The sequence below is a fragment of the Beta vulgaris genome, chromosome 4 (assembly GCF_026745355.1).
Source record: "Beta vulgaris subsp. vulgaris cultivar EL10 chromosome 4, EL10.2, whole genome shotgun sequence".
NCBI classification, from domain to species: Eukaryota; Viridiplantae; Streptophyta; class Magnoliopsida; order Caryophyllales; family Amaranthaceae; genus Beta; species Beta vulgaris.
Window position 1 is genome coordinate 27250219 of NC_079205.1, and position 22122 is coordinate 27272340.

General features: G+C 35.8%; 1 protein-coding gene across 1 annotated transcript; it reads left to right on the plus strand.

The window, feature by feature from the left end:
* Window positions 1–7339: 7339 nt before the first annotated feature.
* Window positions 7340–8683, plus strand: LOC104907311 (uncharacterized). The gene has a single exon (XM_010696225.1). It carries the CDS (start codon window positions 7340–7342, stop codon window positions 8681–8683), a length of 1344 nt encoding a protein of 447 aa, XP_010694527.1.
* The last annotated feature ends 13439 nt before the right edge of the window (window positions 8684–22122 follow it).

The window sequence follows — 22122 nt, forward strand, 5'->3', positions numbered from 1 at the left end:
TTCTCGTTATGACTAATTATCCTGTCAAGTCTGTGTTGCGACACCCGGAATTGACAGGTCGCATGAGCAAGTGGGCAATAGCACTCAGCGTGTACGACATCCAGTTTCATCCAAGAACCGCTGTCAAGTCACAAGCTTTGGCAGATTTTGTGGCAGACTTTAGCCTAGAGCTAGAAAACTCGCAGACGACGAAGTCGCAATGATTAATCAAGTGAACGACGACTCCTGGTATTGTTCGTTGATGGATCTTCTAATTTTCGTGGTTCTAGGCATTGTGCTAAAGTCACACAAGGGGGCAAGATAGTACGAGCCATTTGCTGTGAATTTAGAGCGACGAATAACGAAGTCGAGTACGAGGCGCTCATAGCCGGGATGACGTTAGCAGAGGACATGGGAGCAAAAGCATTGAAAGTCTTCAGCGATTCATTGTTGATAGTCAGTCAAGTCAAAGGCGAATTCGCAGAAAAAGACTCTAAAATGGCCATGTATTTAGAAATAGCTCAAAGTAAAAGTAAAGTGTTTAATTCATTTGACATTTTGCAGATACCTGGATAAAATACGCAAGCAGACGCATTGGCCAATCTCGGATCTTCTTTAAGAGACGTGTCGTTTACATCCGTCCCTATTGTTGATTTGACGAGCCCTGCTATCGGTAGGAGCGTCGGAGACGCTGTCACAACGACGATCGGTCAGCCTCGAGACAATCATGGGATCGTCAGCAATGTTGATAGTCTCGCACCAGAAAGCGACCCTGACGGCGAGGAAGTAAGTGTTAGTAAGACAAAACCATTTTATGATTTCCTTGCTAACGATGTGCTCCCAACAGATAAGGCGGAAGCACGCAGAATTCGATCCAAGGCGTCGCGATACGTACTCATTCATGGAGTACTATTCAAAAAATCTGCCGCGGGCCCCTACCTACGTTGTTTGGAAAAGGAGCAATGGGGGCAGGTCCTGAAGAACATGCATGACGGTACTTGCGGAAATCATTTAGGAGGACGCAGCTTGTCCAATAGAGTATTACGCATGGGCTATTATTGGCCGACAATGAGGAAGGACGCAATAAGGTACGTCGCCAAACGCGATAGTTGTCAACGACATGCAGTATGACGCACAAACCTTGTGAACTTTTGCATCCTACTCTAACTCCTTGTCCTTTCATGAAGTGGGAATGGACATAGTTGGTAAATTACCTCCAGCCCCAGGTCAGATGGTCTTTATGTTAGCGCTAACTGACTATTTTTCTAAGTGGATTGAGGCAGGATCTTTTCAACAGGTACGCGATAAGGAAGTGATTTCCTTTATATACACTAACATCATTTGCAGATTTGGCGTCCCGTCCGAGATAGTATGCGACAACGATCGCATTCATCAGCAACGAGACAGACGCTTCTGCGATGAATGGGCTAGTGCTGCAAACGTCAACGCCAAGATACCCGCAAGCCAATGGACAGGCTGAGTCCAGAACAAAACGATCATTGACTCTTTGAAGAAGCGGCTCGCAGCCAAGAAAGGTAATGGGCGGAGGCTTGCCTTCCACTTATGGGCTAACCGCACGACACCGCGCACCGCTACCGGACAAACTCCGTTTTCACTAGTCTATGGTTGCGAGGATGTCCTGCCTTCGGAGGTGAGCGTCCCAACTGCGAAATGCAGCCTAGAGACGGAGCGACAGAACAACGATGAGTTGATAAACGACCTAGATACCATTGAGGAGTTGCGCGACGTAGCGTTGGTGCGCATGGCGGCTCAGCAGCAAATAGTAGCGAGGAGCTTTAACAAAAACGTCCAAACCAAATCTTTCGTCGAAGGAGATTGGGTCCCAAGGAAAGTATTCCAGAACACACAAGAGGCTAACGTGTAAGCTAGGTCAGAAGTGGGAAGGACCATATCAAATCATAAAGTAGTAGGCCATGAGCCTACCAATTGGTCCGACGTGACGGAAGCTCCGTACCACGTAGCTGGAATGCCACACACCTCAAACGATACTACTTCTAAAGTTAAGTGATACGCTCTGTTTTTTTAAAAAAAAAAAAGAAAAAAAAAGAAACATATATATACACATAGAGATATAGAATAGATGGCAATACTTTTTATTTTTGTCGTATTTGTTAGCGACCATAGTTTTCTTCACTGGGTATTTGTTAAGTTGCAGGCAAATTGTTTCCATCCAACTTATTTAACGTCCCAACGATTTCACAAGGCATAATAGATAGACTTGCACTTGCATCTTCCACCATACAAAGTGTTTCGGTCCACTATTGCCTCAGCCGACGCGACGACAGGGGCACAATCATTTGAAAGTCATAACTACTAATGATATTTCAGCCATCCCCCCGACGGATACATGTAAGTTTTATGTATTTCCTATGTGTATTCTAAAAGTCGTTTAATCCAAATCGTCTGATACGACATGATACTTTTATTCCAAAGTAGACCAATGACTTTTTAATCAATGATGACTTTTATTAAGTCCAAACGATACGTCCGAGCGACCAAAGATGGCCTACTGGACGCCTGACTAATCCTCTAGAAACGTCGGAGTAACGACTAAGACACATGCATGTGACACACAGTAGAGGCATAAGATTATCTATGTTAAAAATTCAAAAGTAACAAAGTAAACGATAGAAATTAAAAGAATTATGGTCACCCCCATAGGTGACCCAAAAGTATAGTACAAACAGTCACTCCCTTGAGTGACTTAAAACATAGTTTGATTAAAAAGTTTAAATGATAGAGGCATGACGTAAGGGACTAAGAAATTAAACGTCAGGGATCTTCTCAGCTTCCTTCTCCTTTGACACTTCAGCTGGCACGACAATGGCTGGGGCTTCCTTCTCAGTCTCAGGGTCAGGTGGCACATCTGACGCTATGAACCCAGCACAAGACGGGGCGTTTTCATCAACCTTTGATGAAGAATCCGCCGTCGCAGCTAAGTCCTCCTCATCCATAAGATCTTTCATTGACCCCATGAATTGGATGTATAGGTCAATGTCCTTTTGCGGCGTCCATGATGCTGTCTTCTTCATCAGAAACTGGTGCATCAGCTTGGCCCTAACCCTTGTTGTTACTTCAGCCTCGAGCATGTCCAGCTCGTTCTTCTTTGCGTCAATGGTAGCCTGAAGTGCCATGATCTCCTCACGCGAAGACTCTTCGAGCTCAGCCGCCTTCTGCCTGATCTCTTCCAGCTCCTCTCCATTCTTCTTCAGAGTGTCCCCCATCTCCTTCATAGTCTTCTTGCAAGACTCCACTTCAGCGTCTTTGGACTTTGAGTCCATTTCAGCCTTCTCCATTCTCTGTTTCATGGTCAGATGACCCTTTAGCAGCGATGAAATTTCCCTCTTAGCCATCAGGTAATGTTGAGAGGACTGCAAAGAAAAGATACGATGCGTGTCATTCGGAGTGTCGTAAGTCATTATCATAAATCGCATATTAGTGTCGCAAAGGAAAAACAAACTTCTATACCTGATATAGAAGTTCTAGCCCCTTTGACATCATGCGAGGAAGAGTATGGTCCTTGATCCTCTCCATGGCGCTGGGAAAAAGGAACCTGTCAGCCTCGGGCCATATGGACCTCTCCAACGACATGAAGTCGTTAGGGACGGTCACATAGTAGGAAGGCCCGCTCTTGTCTGGAGGGGCCAGGAAATCAGTTTTGCGCATCTTAGACGCGACGTCGTGTTCTTCGTCCAAATGGACGACGACTGCTGTGTCCTTCTTTGTTGACGCTAACGACAGGGACGCCGCGTCAGCAGAAGACGCCCTCTTACGTTTGCGCAGCATCTCAGCTAGCGCCTGACCATCCAAAGTCCCCCTAGGACGTGACTGTGATGAACCTGTTCAAGAGTACCAGAGTTAGTAACGCAAGGTCCTTCCTTGGAAAGTCCTACTTAAAAATGAAAGACAGATAGACTAACCAGATGCCATACATGAACAACTGTCTTGAGAAGCAAATAAAATCCTTCTGAACTGCCTATCTTCCTTCGGCACCTTCAGAAACTTGTCACAAAGACTCTAAGACTCGTCGCGATGCGACTGTAGTTTAGGATTAAGACCTGCAGTGAAAACGATGTAAGAGTGGTGTTAACGACGCAGCACGAACTTAAAAAGGCTGAAATTAAACACACCTTCGATATTCCAGCCGCCAACCAAAGACGTCCCGGCTTCCTCTAGCGACGACCTCTTCACAAAAACAAACCTCTTCTTCCAACCCCTGTCATTTGATTGAATTCCCCCGACCAGAGGTTCTAACCTCGCTTTTGCATGTAGGGCTATCCTATTTTTTGCTTTAACCCTAATTTCGTAGTGCAACAGTAGGTCGTGCAGGGTGAAGGCCTCTTCCCATGACACTATCACCCTGTCGATGACACTAAGAATCCTCCAGACTTGGGGCATAATTTGCCCAGGACTGATTTGGTAAATTTGCATCAGATCCCTTGCCAGAGGGGTGAAGGGAAGTCTAAGACCTATTTTGAAAGGGTATTCATAGAGCACTACCCATTTGTGAGGACATAATTCTGGTGGTTCGTCAGACTCAGCGTTCCTAATGACAGTGCTTTCGGGCAAATTCCCTAAGTCTAAGAACCTTAAATGGTCCTCCTCAGACATCGTTGACAGTTCATCCTCATTTTCTACCCTCGGATCTACAGCTTTCTCTTTCCCTTTCGATTTTTCTTGGTTCTTTACAAAGGTCCTAATGCTACGTCTACTAGGCGCCATGAAAACAGTAGAAGTAGTAGAGCGAACTAAAGGGAAAAGCGAAAAAGCATGAAATTACCTGGTGTCAAACGATCGATTTTTCCGGCGGAGAGAATAATGAAAGTTAAGGAAGTTGCCTTACTTAAAGAGAGAGAAAGATTTGATGAAATTGGAAGTGAGGATTGAGTTACTTAAAAATCGCCTTAGTTATTTATGCCAACTAGAAGTAATCATGACAATTGGACCAACGGTTATAATCAAAACGACAATTTAAACAAAAACTACCTTTTGCAGTTGGTGACTCTTGAACTACCAAAAATAAACCGCTCAAACGGATCTCCTTTCCTTCCTTGTGTCCCCTTTGGAATTTTTTCTATAAACTGACAAAAGCAAAGACTTATCTTATGATTTTTTGATTTCCTAATGATTTAGACAGAGTTTCTTTTAATTTAAGAAATTTTTTAAAATTGTCTCATGGGCTTTGATTGTGTCACCCCGATTTCAACAATTGGGGGCAAACTGTTATGGCTGAATTTTTTTGACAAGATGACATTGACGCAACAACGCGATGACTCGATGACATGACGCCATGCGGCATAGTGACGAAGAAATTTAGACCCGAAGACGCAGCAGAAGACTTGAGATTAGAGCTGAGGCATTAAATAAGTAACGGTCCGGCTAAATAAGGAAGGAGTTTAACAAGCCATAAATTCAGTCGTTGAGGAGCGTGAGTCAAGACGTTGGAGCATAAGTGAAGGAGATCACCGTGATTTAAGCACAAAAATAAATGTAATAATGAGTAGATTTATTTTTGTATTCGTTGGGGAAAAGCCAAGAAAAGAGAAGGCATATAAAAGAGAGAGAGAGGTCATTGTCATGTTTTGTACGCAACATTGTGAGAAAGACATTAGAGTGAACTAAGCATTCTTGTAAACGACGATCAGTCACAAAGAAAGATAGTGAACTATATTAATTTGGTGGATCTCCAACCACCCGCGGTTGTTTACCCATCTTCATTGGGGTTTTCCGCGTCAGCACTTGTGTGTGTTCATCCCCTTTGACTCCCCTTTGCATTCTTTTGTCGCATCGACTTTAACATCATCTGGTTGACACGTCCCACAAACTTCAATTTAATCAAAAGTGATAAATTTTAGCATAAACACCCACGATATTTATGCCTTCAAAAACAATCATGACTTTGGGCCAACGGTTAGAATTAAGCGGCTATTTCAAAAGAAAAACTACCTTTTCGTTTTGAGACCTTTGGGTTGCCCAATATAACCGCTTAAGTGGACTTTCTCTCCTTCCTTATGTTTTTCCGTAAGATATTTTCTATAATTGTCGTATGAGAATTTTTCTATGCTTTTTTGCTAAAGTACCTTGATTACATTGAAGATATTTCGTTTGGTCTAATGATTTTTTAACAATTGTCTCATGGTTTTTGTGTTACCTCGATTCGACAATTGGGGGCAAACTGTTATGGCTAAGTTTTTGCAGGATGACATTGACATGATGACATGATGACACGACGACTGTGACATGAAGACACAACGGAGAGATACGAGGATAAAGCCAGTTGAAGTACAAATAACGGATTTTCTGAAAAATGGAAGGAGTTCAGCAACGCATTAAATTAGCCGTGAGATCGATTGATGAGAGTAAATTGCACAAAGAAGGAAAAGGGATTGCGACGTTGGAGTATAATTAGGAAGATCTCCTATAATCAAGGAACTGTTACCATTGTAATAGTCTTAGAATTCATTAGTGTATTCGTTGGAAAAAACCTAAGGGAAGAAAAGGCATACAAAAGAAAAATAAGCATCATTAGATAGGACTACGAGACACTTTTTGTACTAAGAAAAAAGAACAACATAATCTGTAACGATTGTCACTAGCCTATAGCGACAGTCAACGATAGTAGATTGGTGGATCTACATCCACCCGCGGTTTTTACCCATCTTCATTGGGGTTTTCCGCGTCACCATGTTTGTGTGTTCATCCCCTTTGATATCCATTGCATTCATTCATTGCATTGTCTTACACATAATCTGGTTGAATCGTCCCAAACTTTAATTCCGTCGTAAGAGACAAATTTTAGCATAAGCAGAGAGCATACATTCTCAAAAAACCTTGTCAACCTAAAACACATGACTTTCCTCAAAGAGAGTGCGAAATGGGATTGGCTTGAATATAGTGTTGAAAAAGATATGGCATTTTGCTTTGTATGTTTCTTATTCAAGAATGATATTGAAATTTGTGCGGGGGTGATGCATTTGTTGATGAAGGATCTAGATCATGGAATAAACCGGATAGATTTGAGAAACATGTTGGTGGAATTAAAAGTGCACATAATCTTGCTTATGAAAAATATGTGAACTTAAAAGATGCCAAAGAGAAATCAATCTATGTTGCTATGGAAAATGCAAGCGATGTGGTTAGAAGTGAATATGAACTTCGATTGAAAGCATCTTTAACTTGTTTGAGATTTCTTTTGCTTCAAGGTTTGGCATTTCGTGGTCATGATGAAAGTATTGAATCTTATATAGGGGAAACTTTCTTGAACTTTTGAAGTGGCTAGGGGGGAAATGTGAATATGTTAAAAAAATCACTTTTAAAAATGCACCAAAAAAATAATCAAATGACTTCACCTAAGATTCAAAAAGACATTATTAATTGTTGTGCAAAAGAAACAACTAAGTGCATAATTGAGGAGCTTGGTCATGACTACTTTGGTATATTGGCGAATGAGTCAAGTGATGTGTCTCAGAAGGAACAATTAGCTCTTCTTTTGCAATATGTTGATAGAAAATTTGAAAAGGTGGTGGAGAGATTTTCGGGAATTATTCATGTTGGTGATACCACAGCTTTGTCACTTAAAGAAGAATTTATGACTTTGCTTATGGATCATTCATTGAGACCATCCATGATTCGAGGGCAAGGATATGATGGGGATAGTAATATGAAGGGTGAAATAAATGGTCTTAAAACCTTGATTATGAATGATACTCCTAGAGCTTACTATGTACTTTATTTTGCTCATCAACTTCAACTAACTCTAGTAGTTGTTGCTAAAAACAATGATAGTTGTGGTTGGCTCTTTGAGATACTTGCAAACTTGTTGAATGTAGTTGAAGTTTCTTGTAAAAGAAGAGATATGATTAGAGAAAGTCAAGCTCAAAAAGTTGCTCAAGCCTTGGATTTGGGGGAACTCAAGAGTGGGTCGAGGTTGAATCAAGAACTTGGCTTGAAAAGGCTCGGGGATACTCGTTGGGGTTCTCATTACAAAAGTCTTTTAAACATCATCCATATGTTTCCTACAATTGTTGAGGTGCTTGTGCACATTGGCAAACATGGTTCATCGGAAGATAAGTTCAAAGCCCAAATTGTTTTGGGCTCATTAGAAACATTTGATTTTGTATTTATGGCACACTTGATGTTGGCTATTTTTGGGTACACTAATGATTTGTATGTTGCTTTGCAAAGGAAAGAGCAAGATATTGTAAATGTCATGGAACTTATTTCTTACGCTAAAATTGGGTTGCAAAAAGTGAGAGAGCAAGGTTGGGAGGCTCTTTTGAACAAGATCACTTCATTTTGCGTGAAACATGGTATTGTTGTTCTCACTATGGGTGCTTCTTATGTTCCTCAAGGAAGATCAATACGTTTTGTGGAACAAATAACAAATCTTCAACATTTTCGTCTTGACATATTTTTGGGAGTTATTGATTTGCACCTTCAAGAACTTGACAACCGGTTTAATGAGAGAAACATGGAGCTACTTACATGCATGGCTTGTTTAAGTTCTAAAGATAACTTCTCTTCTTTTGTCAAAGACAAGGTACTTAAACTTGCCACATTTTATCCCAAAGAATTTTCAAGTCTAGATGTGATGTCTCTTGAATTGCAACTTGATATATTCATTGACAATATGCAAAGTGATAATCAATTTCGGGATTTAAATGATCTCTTGAATTTTCTATGAAGCTTGTTGAAACGAATAGGCATAAGACTTATCCACTAATATTTTTGCTTATCAACTTGATGTTGATTCTTCTTGTGGCTACCGCAAGTGTAGAAATAGTGTTTTCGAAAATCACATATGTCAAAAGTAAGTTGCGGAATAGCATGGGTTACCAACTCAATAGTGGAAAAAACCGCACCTGATGCGGTCAAAACTGGTCTCTCAGATGCGGCTTTGGTCCGCATCAGGTCACTAATCATTTCTGATGCGGTCCAAAATCGCATCAGAAAATGATAATCTGATGCGGTTCAGAGGGAAAACCGCATCAGATTAGGTGATAATCTGATGCAGTTGTCCCTCTAAACCGCATCAGATTGTTAGTGTATATGTACAAAAAATAGCAGACCTGCAAGCTGCAGATCTGCAATATATTCTGATTTATTAAATTTCACACCTCACCAAATCTCACATATACAAATTATCAGATTCTAAAGAATTCTAACATATACTTCCTCTGTTTCTAAATAAGTGCAACATTTCTTGTTTTCACGTTTGCCAATGCATTATTTTAACCATTAATATCTTTAATTATCAATAAGTAAAAATTATAAAAAGTTGATATTAAAAAATTTCACATTTAGACGAATCTAACAAGATCCCACATGACTATGTTTTTCCTAAAATGTAAATCACCAAAGTTAATTAAAGTTTAAACTGTGAATAGTAAACACTATGCAAATATTGCACTTATTTAGAAACGGAGGAAGTATACAAATTCTAATATATTCTATCAATCCAAAGTTCTATAAAAATTCTAATATATTCTAACAACTTCTAGCATACACAAAAATTATCAACTGTAATAAAAAATTTTAACCAAAAAAAACAAACTGTACTCAAATTTCATTATATATACAAATTTTCATCCATAAAAGCCATTAAACACTTCTAATACTGAAAATAAATAGCAAAAGAACACAGATAACATAACAAAATCTACAGATTACAGAAAACAATATGTGAACTGCCAAACGAAAAATGATCTAAACGAAAAGATAAAGGAAAAATAAATATTCTCGATGATAAACCAGATCTAAACAAAAAAATGAAAAATTAACCTCTTAACAATGTAAACGAAAAGATAAACAAATATTTTCGATGATAAATACTTTTGACAAAAAGATAAACGAAAAAAAAAACAACCCCCAAAATCAAATCTAAAAATTAAATCCCATAAAACGCAAACAAACCCAATTTCGGGAATTAGTCGGTGGCTTGAATTTGTCGATAGTGGCAGAATTTGTCAGTGGTGGCTTGAATTCGTCGATGGTGGCTTGAATTCGTCGGTGGGATCGAGAAGATTCGTCGGAAGTGAATTGAAATCGTCGGTGGTGGCGAAGTGAACTCGTCGGTGGTGGCGATGTGAACTCATCGGTGGTGGCGAAGTGAACTCGTCGGTGGTGAGAGGATGAGAGAGGGAAGAGAAACTCGTGGGTTAGAGGATCAAAGAGAAGGATGAGAGAGGGAAGAGGAAACTTGTGTGTAATAGGATGAGAGAGAGGGAAGAGTAAATTTGGGCGACTTAGGGTTTAGTTTGGGCGAGCATTATGTGGGTTGGGCCTTAGTTGGAATTGGGCGAGCGAAAATATAACTTTTTTCCTGATGCGGTCCACGAGAGGACCGCATCAGATTTTTCTGCCAATTTTCCCTCTCATTTTTTGGTTGCTTTTCGGATGTGGTTTTACAAAAATCGCATCTGTTACTAAGTGACATATAAGGTTTTTTTCCACTAGTGGATCATGAATGATGGTTTGGTTACTTTCATCGAAAAGGATGTGTTCCTTCAAGTTTCCGATGAAGATATCATTGATCGATTTCAAAATATCAAGGCTCGTAGGATGCAATCGTAATTTTAGTTTGAAGTTTAATATTATGCATTTTTTTAACAAAATTGGTTGTATGACTATGGATATTTTGGTTGTAAGACTTATGTATTGAACAATTTTTATGAACTTTTTTCTACTATTTTTGTGTTTGTTGTATGTCCGTAACTCTGTATCCCCATATTCAAATTTCTGGGTCCGCCACTGTCTGACATCCGACTTTTCTCTCTCCTCCTCTTCATCCGACCATCCGCCATTTCCTACAGATCTCGGTCGTGGCTCGTCGTTCGACCACGCGAACATTTCTGACTTTTTTCTCGGCCATCGCGAACCGCAACTGGTGACTTTCTCCTCCTCGTCGCTCGTCGTTCGACCAGGCGAAGCCCAGCCTTGTCCCGCCGCCGCTCATGGTCTTGCCTTTCGCCGTCGAAGCCTCTCAGCGTCGTCTTTTGTTGATACACTGAACATACATGTTAGTAACATAAATCAAGAGAGATCCGGTTGTTTTGCTATATAAACTTTAGTGCGATTTGCACTGAGGTTTGAGAAACGTTTATATTGTTGACTATATGAACCTCTTATTTTTGCTTATAAGAGTCATCTGATTTTGTCTATCATAATTAATTAAATATCTTTCTTGTTATTTACTCTTTCAATTCATCTGTCTGAACATATTATCTTCATGGGTCAAAAACATCTTTTTTTTATTTGTTCACTTGTTTGAACTCCAATATGTAGTATAATATAGAAGTATATAATCTTCAGAGGTTTGGCTAAAAAACTATTTTAATGACGAAAAGTCAGGTTTGACGAAAAGTTAGGCTAAGGTCATTACTTTCTACTCGCCATCGTCGGTTGTTCTTCGTCGCCTCTGCCTTCAATATTTTTGTTGTTTTTTGGTACTATAATTTTGGTTTGGTTTTTCATACTCTGCCTTAAATATATTTCAATTTGTATTTTTATGTTTTTGAATTTTGTATAATAAACTTTTGTTATAAGTTTCAATCAGTATTGTTTTATTTTCTTTTAGCCTTTTTGTATAAAAATTTACCTGTACCAGTAATATTGCTGCGGTTTTCTCAAGAAACCTCAGCAACATGCCTATTTTTTATTATTCAATACAGCATATTGCTGCGGTTTTCCCCAAAAATCTCAGCAATATGCTTTATAAATCTGATATAAAAAATATATATTGCTGCGGTTTTACCCAAAATCTGCATCAATATGTTCAAATATTGCTGCGGTTTTAAACCGCAGCAATATATTAATTACCTATTGTTGCTCCCTTAATTGTTGCGCGGCCTAAACCGCCGCAATAGGCCACTTAATGACCGCAGCAATAAGCATTTATTCTACTAGTGTGAGCCGGACCAGAATAGCTTATGACTCTCTTTTTTCACATGTTATCTTATTTTTGCAAATTTGTCTCGCATATGTTTGTTCCTGAAACTTTTCCTTCTTTTGCAAGTACTGGCGTAAAAGAGTGATTTTGGATTGTAGAGCATCGAGCATCATTCTCCATCCCGACAAGTATACTTTGACTTTCGGTTTTGCAAACCTTAGTCAAAGTGGGGGCTTCTATAGACACATAATAATCGTGTCTCCCCATTTAAGATTCCAATGATAAAACATATAGCGATATTAGTTGGTGCAACCCAACGGAAGAGTAATCCGAAGAGGTAACTCAAAATCAATTTAAATTGTGTTTTTAAATATTATTCTAAATCCCAATTGATTAATTAAATTTTATCACATAAAATGTTTTGATTTATTTAAAATATTTTTACAAAGCCCAATTAAATATTTATTATTTTAATAAATATTTTTTGGGATTTTTTAACTAGAATATTACAAGCATTTCCCGTTCTCTCGTAATAATAAAAACTTTTGATTATTTTTAAATAATATAAACTTTTGTGCAAAATTCCTCCAGTAGGTCAACGTGACATTTAACCTGTAAAATAAGTTAAATTTTTTTCTCTCTCCTCTCCCCCCCAACAACCAGTTGAACCAATCCTAACCCACCAGCTCCTTCCACCAAGAAACCACCACTACCCCACGACCACCATAACAGGCAACCCCAAATCCCGAAGCACCCCCAACCACTTGAAACGCCACTTGTAACCCCACTCGTAACCCTAAAGCTACCTGAACCACCCATGATCCCACCGGCCCTGGAACACCACCCCTGAACCACCCTTGATCCACCCTGAACCACTCTTGATCCCACCAGCCCTAAAAATCACCCCTAAAACACCACCCAAAACCAATTCTCTCTCCTCTTTCCACTCTTTTCCTCACTCGATCTCCTTATCCCTCCTCAAATTTAATCCCAAGTTCAACCCCAAGAATAATCGGAAGAACTGGGGGGACTGGGGAATTCTCTGATCATCACATGAAACTGGTCTCCGTATCCCTAGTTACTCCTTTCCTTATAAAAATTACAAGACTCAAATTAAATCACAACCCACATAAAACTCAATCTTTTCTCGAAAATCACTAATTGCATTCAAAATTCAAACAAACCCATAGAGAGCCATCAAAGTTAACAACATACATCAGGAGGGCAATCATCCCAAATCACCAATTCCATGTGAAATTAAATCAAGATACTGAAATTAAATCACAACCCACATCAAACCCAATTGATTTCTTCCCAAAATCATCAATCACAATCACAAATCAAATAAACCCAGTAACAAAAATCAAAGTTTTTTAAAAACATACATCGACGGCGGATTGTTCGGAGTTGTGGTTGTTGTAGTGGAGGAGTTCAGTGGCAGACCACGCAAACTCTGCTACTTCAACGACAGTCCGTGTGATTATTATGCAGAAGAACTGGGGGAGGGTGGGGTGAGGGAAGGAGCAAAAGATTGGAGGGGACCAACATAAGAAAGAAATAAAAAGGAAAATGTTGGGTTTTTTTGGCTTTCAAATTGAAATAAAAAATTACAAAACCAACCCATAAGATAATGACATGTGTCATACTGACCTGGTACATCAAATTACAATCGATATTGACCTACGATGGGAATTTTGGGCAAAAGTTTGTATTATTTAAAAATTGTCGAAAGTTTGTATTATTGCGAGAGAACGGGTAAAAGTTTGTATTATTCTAGTTAAAAAGTCCTATTTTCATTATTTTTAATAGATGTTTTAATAAATACAAAATAGATTTTTATTGCGTAAAATTGAATCTCCGGATTTTAGGGATAGAAAATTATCTTTAAAAACGCATTTTATGAAAAAACGCTGGTAAATGAGCTAGACGCAGAATTTGCGCCTAGCGCGCCACTTGCATCCAGCACATTGACCGAGTTGTGTCTGGCGCGCCAATGTCCATCTAACACGTGAAATTGTGACTCAAGCAGAGTCCTACGCCTAGTGCAGTCCTTGTGTGAGACGTAGATGCCTTTTCTATCTTTTTAAATACGCTTATACACGTGTACATATTTGAATGGGCAGGTCGTATCAAGCGCGCCAATGTGTGCCTGACACGTGGTCTGCATCTCACACATCAGCATGTGCCTAGCACAGGGGGAGTGTGAACCGTAGATTGTTGTTGCCTATAAATTCGTGCGATTTCCTAAATCACATACGGTTTTTCAATTATTACTTCACGAGCACAAAAACTTTTGAATACTTCTGAAATATACTTCGAACCTCTAAACACTCAAACACTTCCGATACTTCAAATCCTTTTCCAGTTCCTGATCATACTATGCTTTTGGTTCCACAATTGTTATGCTTGAGGATCGTGATGCTCTTCGTATTAAGTTGCATAGGTATAATTCCTAAAGATCCTTGAATTATTCAATTATATCTATTGCCTTGAAGTTACTAATAGTTTCTTGTCATGATGTAGATATTTAATTGATAATGGTGATTAATGTATATTCAAATCCTTTTACTATTATTTATGTATATAATATTCATATCGTTTATTTGTCTTATGCATGATCTTTATTACCTACATGTTACTATTGCTAAACAAGACCTAAATAATTGTTCTAACTAATTCAGATAATTTGGACAACCTGTTAGGAGCCTTGTAATGTGATTGCTTAATCACATGTCACTAAAAAAAATCGGTCTTTTATGTATTTCCTAAACTAACCTAAACTAAATATTTTTAGGGTGTATAAAAATATTATATGATTATTGTTTTGCATAAAATTTTTAATGAATTGATATTTAGTAGAAGCCAACAATAGGCAACATCGTTCCTGACTGTGTTGTACCCTCACCCTCCGAACTCAACTTTTGGTTCCTGACCATCTATAGAGTTTAGACGGAGAAGTATACATTAGATAAGTCTCTAACATGTCCTTATAGTTTCAATATCCAATTAGGTTTATGAGTCTTCATATGAAGACTTGTTGGCGACTTCAAAACGAATTCCAAATAAAACCTTAACAATGGGGTAGTCAAATAACGTACTCACACTGCGGTAGGCAGAATGTAAAAATCCACGGCTACAACCTGCTTATAAATGGTTCTTATGAAAACCAGTTTACATTTAGTAAATATGCGTATTACTTTGTTTATAATTTTTGGTGTACTTTAAATACTTGTATAAAAATTTGTTATTTCTTAGGGTGCGTTCTATTCAACTTATTGGCCCTGAACTTATTGGACCTTATCTGAACTGAACTTATTGAACCTGAACTGAACTTATTGGAACTTATTAAACCTAATTGGACCTGATTCAACTTATTGGACCTGATTGAACCTGATTGGAAGTTATTGGACCTTATTGGAACTTATTGACCTTATTGAAACTTATTAGACCTTATTGAAACTTATTAGACCTTATTGGACCTAATTGAAACTTATTATACCTTATTGGACCTGATTGAAACTTATTTGACCTTATTAGACAAAAAAATTGACCATCAATAACATAAATATTACCCCTAACGTAAATACTACCCCTCAAAATTTATTATGATGTAATAATTACTAAAATTAGTCCTTTAAAAAAAATTATTAATTATCTCTTATGATAATTAATTTAACAAAAAAAATTTACTATTTATATATTTGCCTATACGTAACTTTGACCACTAATATATCTAATACGTTTGTTTTGATTTTATAAAGCACTAGTAGAAAATCAAAAGTTAATTAACATTTATTGCTAACAAGTTAAAATTGGCACATATAAAAAATTCTCACTTCACTTTCATTAATGTGAAGGTAAGTAGATAGCATTAACTCCTTCCTTCATTTCTTCTCCTTTCTTCTCCTTTCATTTATGTGAATGTACTAGAAGATAAAAAGAAAACAAAAAGAAAGAGAAAAAAAATGGTCAAAATCACTGATGAAGAAAGATACTCCAGTGATGATAATGAAGCAATCAATTGATAACATTTATATCTTTCATTGTTATTAGTAATGAAAACATATTATCTCTAGTTATTTAAAGAGAAATTGCAAAATATTGTAATTATAATAATTATTATTATTGTTAACCTTAATTATTTGACCATGATTATAATATTATTTAATAGCAATATGAATAATCAAATAATAGACAATTATACAAGTATAATACTATACATTGTGGTACTTTAATAGAAAATTCTAATAATAACATAATCAGCTAATAGTAATATGAATAATAAAATACTAATAAACATAATACAAATAAATAATAGACATAATAGACATAATACAAATAAATAATAAATAATATGATTTTATTATGTTTATTAAATATTTATTATGAGTTTTATTATTTTAAACTTACTTGACTTGTTTGTTTTGATATAGGTCATAAAGGGTGATTCCTTGACTAGTATGTGAATTTGATAAGTTTTGTATATACTTATTAATTTATACATATTTTCATTATTTAGCTTATTGGAATTGATAATTGTTATCATGGGTGATTCCTTGACTTTATTATTAATTTGATAAGTTTATACTATTCATAAAATTAGATACATTTTCATATTCAATCTTATTAAGTTAATATTTAAAGTTGTAATGGGTGATTCTATCAACTCTTTTGTCAATTTGATAAATTTGATGTTGTTAATGTATTTTTAGAATTAATACTTCTAAAATCTATTTTAATGTTTATATTATTGTTTGTTATTTATTTATTTGTGTTTATGATTTAATTGTATTATTTTCACGTGAACTTTTATTTTACAACGTGTAAAAATACATTGGTATCTTATTATTAAATTTATATTATTGGTTAATATATTTAAACATATTTTATGTTTCTTTTATAGTTTATGTTTATGTTGTAATAGTTGTTTTAAACATTTATTTGCCTTTAAATAATATTTTTCTGCTACAATCAAATAATTTAATATTTATATTATTTTGGATCGTGTTATTATAATTAGCGCAGTATATTTTAATTTTTATATTTTATATCTTTAGTTTATGTTATTTGTTTAGATAGTATTATGTTTATTTTTATTATTGCACGTTTAGGATGCGTTTTTTATATGCTGTCACTTTAACTCGCTTTGGACCATTTTGGGTGACGAAGTGTTGGTGCATGATAACCCATGTGTAGCTTGTAACAACCCGATAATTCTATCGTTTCCAAAATACCTTTTCAATATAAAACTTAGAGAATCATCAAAGCATTATCGCCCGTGTGATAACGTACGAATTTTACAGCGGAAAACATATAACTAAACTTTATAATAAATAATCAAAGCAACTTTAAAATCAAACACACTATTAATGTTAACTTCAAACCAAACTTAAATAAAATGTATCTACTAAAACAATAGTTATATCAATCTGTTACACAAGCTCTCCATACCCAGATCCCCGTGATGCAACATCTGCAAACCTGTAGATGTCAACGCACTAAAGAATCTGCTCACCAAGAATGGGTCATCACAGGATCAATAACGTAAAGCCATGATCAACACATACGAACAAAGCACGTAATCAGCAAAGCTGAGTTCTACATAATAATAAATAAATATTCATAACAGGACACTAATAAATAATAAGTAGGGATAAACAATAACATAAAATCTAAAAATCTGCAGATAACTTTTACTGAACTAAACTTTAACCATCTTTTTATTACTTGAATGGAATAATTATTGAGCCGAGTTGTCTAACTAGAACCAGCCTTCACCTAGGAAGACGAAATACGGGCGCGACTCCGTATTCCATAATGACCTACGATATCGAGGAACCTTTGAATAAAAATAGGAGCGATGATCAATCCAATTTCCAGAAAGATCCATGGCACACTCACCATGTACCCTAACTCCTGATTATCCAACTTCAGACGTGCACCAGTCTAAAGTTTATTACTTTCCAAGTTACATTTTACATAATTTACCAAATATTACTTTTTATGACACATAAGCAATACAGATAAAATATAATCACACATTCACAAGTTTATTCCTTTTTATCTTAGGATTAAATAAGTGATCATACAACTTACAACCCAAGATAAATTCCTTCTTTATTTCAATCCTTCTTATTTGTTGAACCTAGCCAGCAACCAACTTACCTTTCAAAGGTATAAACTATCAACTTACCAAATAAGGCCCACAATCCTCATAGAATAGTGAAAATAATAATACAAGGGAACACATGATTTAATCACGATCCCACTCAATAAATATATTAATTCCTCCATGTGAATTAATAAATAAAGTTCTCAACCAACATGCTTGCATCAATATTCCATACAAACATGATATTAATCTCATAAATAAGTCTCATACTTAACATGCTCACACACATGCATAAAACATGCATGTAAAATCCATTCACAATAGAAATCATATATATAAACTAACAAAGCTCCTATACATGATACTACATAACTTTTCCTTCCTAAATCATGATACTTCATTAAGCAACACATAGGTATGTACATACCTTGTGTAGACAAATTGGTAGGCCACCTTTAGCACCTTAAAAATCGCCTACAGAGTAATCTCCGCCTAAAACAACCAATAGAATTTAAAATCAATACTCCAAATAATTCCAGCAACTTTAAAATTTTTTAAATCCTCTTTTAAAATATTTAAAATTTGTTTTCATCATTAAAACTCAACTACTTATTTGACCTATATATAGTATTATTATACTAGTCATTAAAATCCATAAAACTCCATTAACAACAACCTTTCTAAAATTCCAGCAACTTATAAATTATTAAAACTCCCTTTAAACATTCTTAAATTCATAAGTTAAATCAATTTCGTAGTTTATAACATGCTACTATGATTTTCCAATCTTTAACACCCTAAAAATCCATGATTTGATACTTAAAAACCCAATCTAAATATAATAATCAAATATGATTTATTATTATTTTAATATAAAATTTAGATAATCATAGATCCATCATTAAAACTGTAAATTAATACTTCTAATCATAATTAGTACTATAATAAAACATAATAACATAATCTTTAATCAAAACTTGAGGAGGAAGAAAAGAATTAAACCAACACAACAAACAGAGCAAAGGAGGAGTCGGCGGCGCCACCACTACCACCGACCGACCTTATGATCTTTGTTTATGATTAGTTGGTTGTTGGAATAGTTCGTAATGGAATTTTGTGAATTTATTGTTGCTGAAGTTTAGTCGAAATTATGATTAGTTCTCGTTTGTGAATTGTCGATTTTTGTTAACTGCCGGTTTAATTTGGGACTTCTCATCCAGATGCATCGGACGCACAGAGATGCGTCGGACGTAACGCTAGTGCGTTAGACGCACAAGAGCTGCGTCGAACGTACGCTCAGCGTAGAGCACACGTATAGTCAAGGCGGACCTGCTATTCTGTTTGTTTGTTGCATGATTATCCGTACGTTTTTCGTAAGTTTTTTAATATTTTCATGTCATATATTTTGGACAAATTGTTGGTGGATAATGTCGTTTAGTATTATTCAATTTTGTGTTGTTACTTGTGTTATTCAAAGAGTATTCTTTATGATAAGATGTGTTAGTATTGTAGTGAGATTGTTGACTTCATGATCTCTATTATATAAGCCAAGGGGGAGCAACGGTGTCCTCCTTAGAATTTACTTAAATGTCCCTTTGACCACCTAATCAACCCCAATTCCATGCATAAACTTGCCAAAACAAAAATATCAATCGAATCAAATTTAAACTCAATCAACTCATATAAGATTCAATCATATAAATTGCCAATAAAAAAGATTCAATCAAAAAGATTTATAATCAAGAACATACCAAACGTTAATACTACATACAATAACAAAAAAAATTACACGGCATAACATCCTTTCAAATCAATATTTTCATAACACAAACTCCAACAAAAAAAAAATCAGTTCTCTTCATAGATTGGAGTTTCACGACATTCTCAAATACGGAACTCTGAAATTTGCCGATTCTTTACCATTAATCAGGTACGCAGTTCGTTATTGAAAATAAAAGTATGTGTGTTGTTCTATGTTCAGTAAATCTTAAAAACATGTACTATATCGAATAAAATAAACTCAAATTACAGTAACTCTTACGAATATGTCTTGTATTATATTTTTTCCAAAAACAAATTTAACTTAAATTATATTTTAAAATTTAATTCGAAGATAGTTGGAATTCAAATTAAAATTATATCATAAATGGTCGGAAAAAATGAAATTTCGTCATAAATGACTTCAATATTCATGCCTCGGATATAAAAAAAATTGAGACAAAATATGATAACTCGAATTGTTTCTGTGCCCATATATTAAAAAGAATTTGAGAAAAAAATACTTAAACCCATATATTAAAATCAAAAAAATCAAATTTCATTAATATAAATTTAATAATCGTGCCCAAATATCAAAAAAAAATTGAGACATAATATGAGAACTCGAATTTGGAGGAAATTAAAAAAATACTTAAACCTATATATTAAAATCAAAAAATGTGCCCATAATCGAATTTCAACATAAACTGCTGAGCTTGGGCCATGACCGCAAGCAAGCTCGGCGATCCATGACGGGCGAAACGAAAGCCAATTCCATGACCGCCAAAGCCAACTCTGCAACTTGCTTAAGATAATGCGCAGCTAATAATCGACGGTCTCAATTGAATGAGAGAGAAAAAATCGAGTGTGTGGTTTAAATTGGGGGAAATTGATGAAGATGATGTTCAATTAAATTGAGAGACAAAAAATATTACGTGAAATTCAGAAATACGGATATGGTAATTGGAGGAGTAGTGGTTTGATTTGGGGAAAATATCGTCGCACGCATTGCGTGCATCAATAACTAGTTTTGATATGTTGTAAGCATGGTTGTTGATGTTTGAAAACTATTGAGTTGTATTGTTGTTTTTCATGAGAAGTTCAAAATGAGACGATTTTGGAATTGGAATTATTTAGGGTTGCGATCCTAGTTTTTCTGCTGAATTTCGATGTAAGACCATTGACATCTCTATTGACATTTGTTTTGATGATGCCAGTTTTGAGATGAGATTAATTTGTTTTTTTTTTTTTAAGATATAAGAAATTTGGTGGGATAGATGTAGTCACCGGTGATGAACATGCCAACCACCAAGATTGCGATCTAGGGGTAAACTTGGGTTACTCGTTGTCGTCTGAGAGGCCATGGAGTGCTGCGTGTACTACTCTATATCGGAAGTTTGGTCATTCTTAGACACAGACAGTAGGAAACGTAAGCCCATACGTTATATGAAGGTTGTGATCTGACAAACCTTGGGAAGTGGGTTGGGATCCACTAGCGTTCAACTCCCATAAACTTTTTCTCTATGTTTTACTTAGTTCCTTTCTTATGGTGATTTATGAGTTTGATGTATGATGATGTTCTCTCTTTATTTATAGAATTCATGCAAAGATCTGTTTTATCATGTGAGTTAGTAGTTGGAGTAGTTTGTGATAATCAAGTGTTTAGTGAAGGTTAATGTATTAAATCTATATGATTAATGCTTATCTTCTAATGCTATCTTGATGCTAGTTGTTCTAGGAGAATCGTTGCTTGCTCCCCACTGATTGTGGATGTTTGTTGATATATTTTGCAGGTATTTTTGAGGTGTGATCATTTTTGTTTTGGGAATTGGGAGAGATTTTATTTAGGATATTTAGACAATCAAATCAATTGTTGTTTTAGGTTTTCTACTTTTGGATTTTTGAGGTTGTTCTACCTCTTTATGGATATGTTGTGATATTTCATTTTCTTTAGTTTATATTTAACCCTTATTTAGAGACATTTCCGGCAGGCGATATTTCCGCTATCGTCCTTTCGTAAAATGTTCTATTTTGTTCAAATTATGTTTATAAAAAGGACGGAGTGTTACACCTATATTATTTGTTTTACATTACTTTGGCCCACACTCTACCATTATCAATAAAAAATTACTAAACTTTTTGTATCCTCCAATAAAATTATTCCACCAAGTCCTATCAAATCTAATTTTTTGATAAAATAAATACCACACCATAACTTGTCATCTTAAACTACATGTTGCAACAAGTGTTCAAATCTTTCTGGGACGAAGTGAGTATAAGTTTAGAAGTTAAAACCTGAGAAGGTTGAATATTATGTTATGTTACAATAAGTTCTTGCCAAAACCAGTATTTGCTAGCAATTGGT

Coding starts and splice junctions, on each gene's coding strand:
- LOC104907311 (XM_010696225.1), top strand. CDS start 7,340: ATGACTTCACCTAAGATTCAAAAAGACATTATTAATTGTTGTGCAAAA.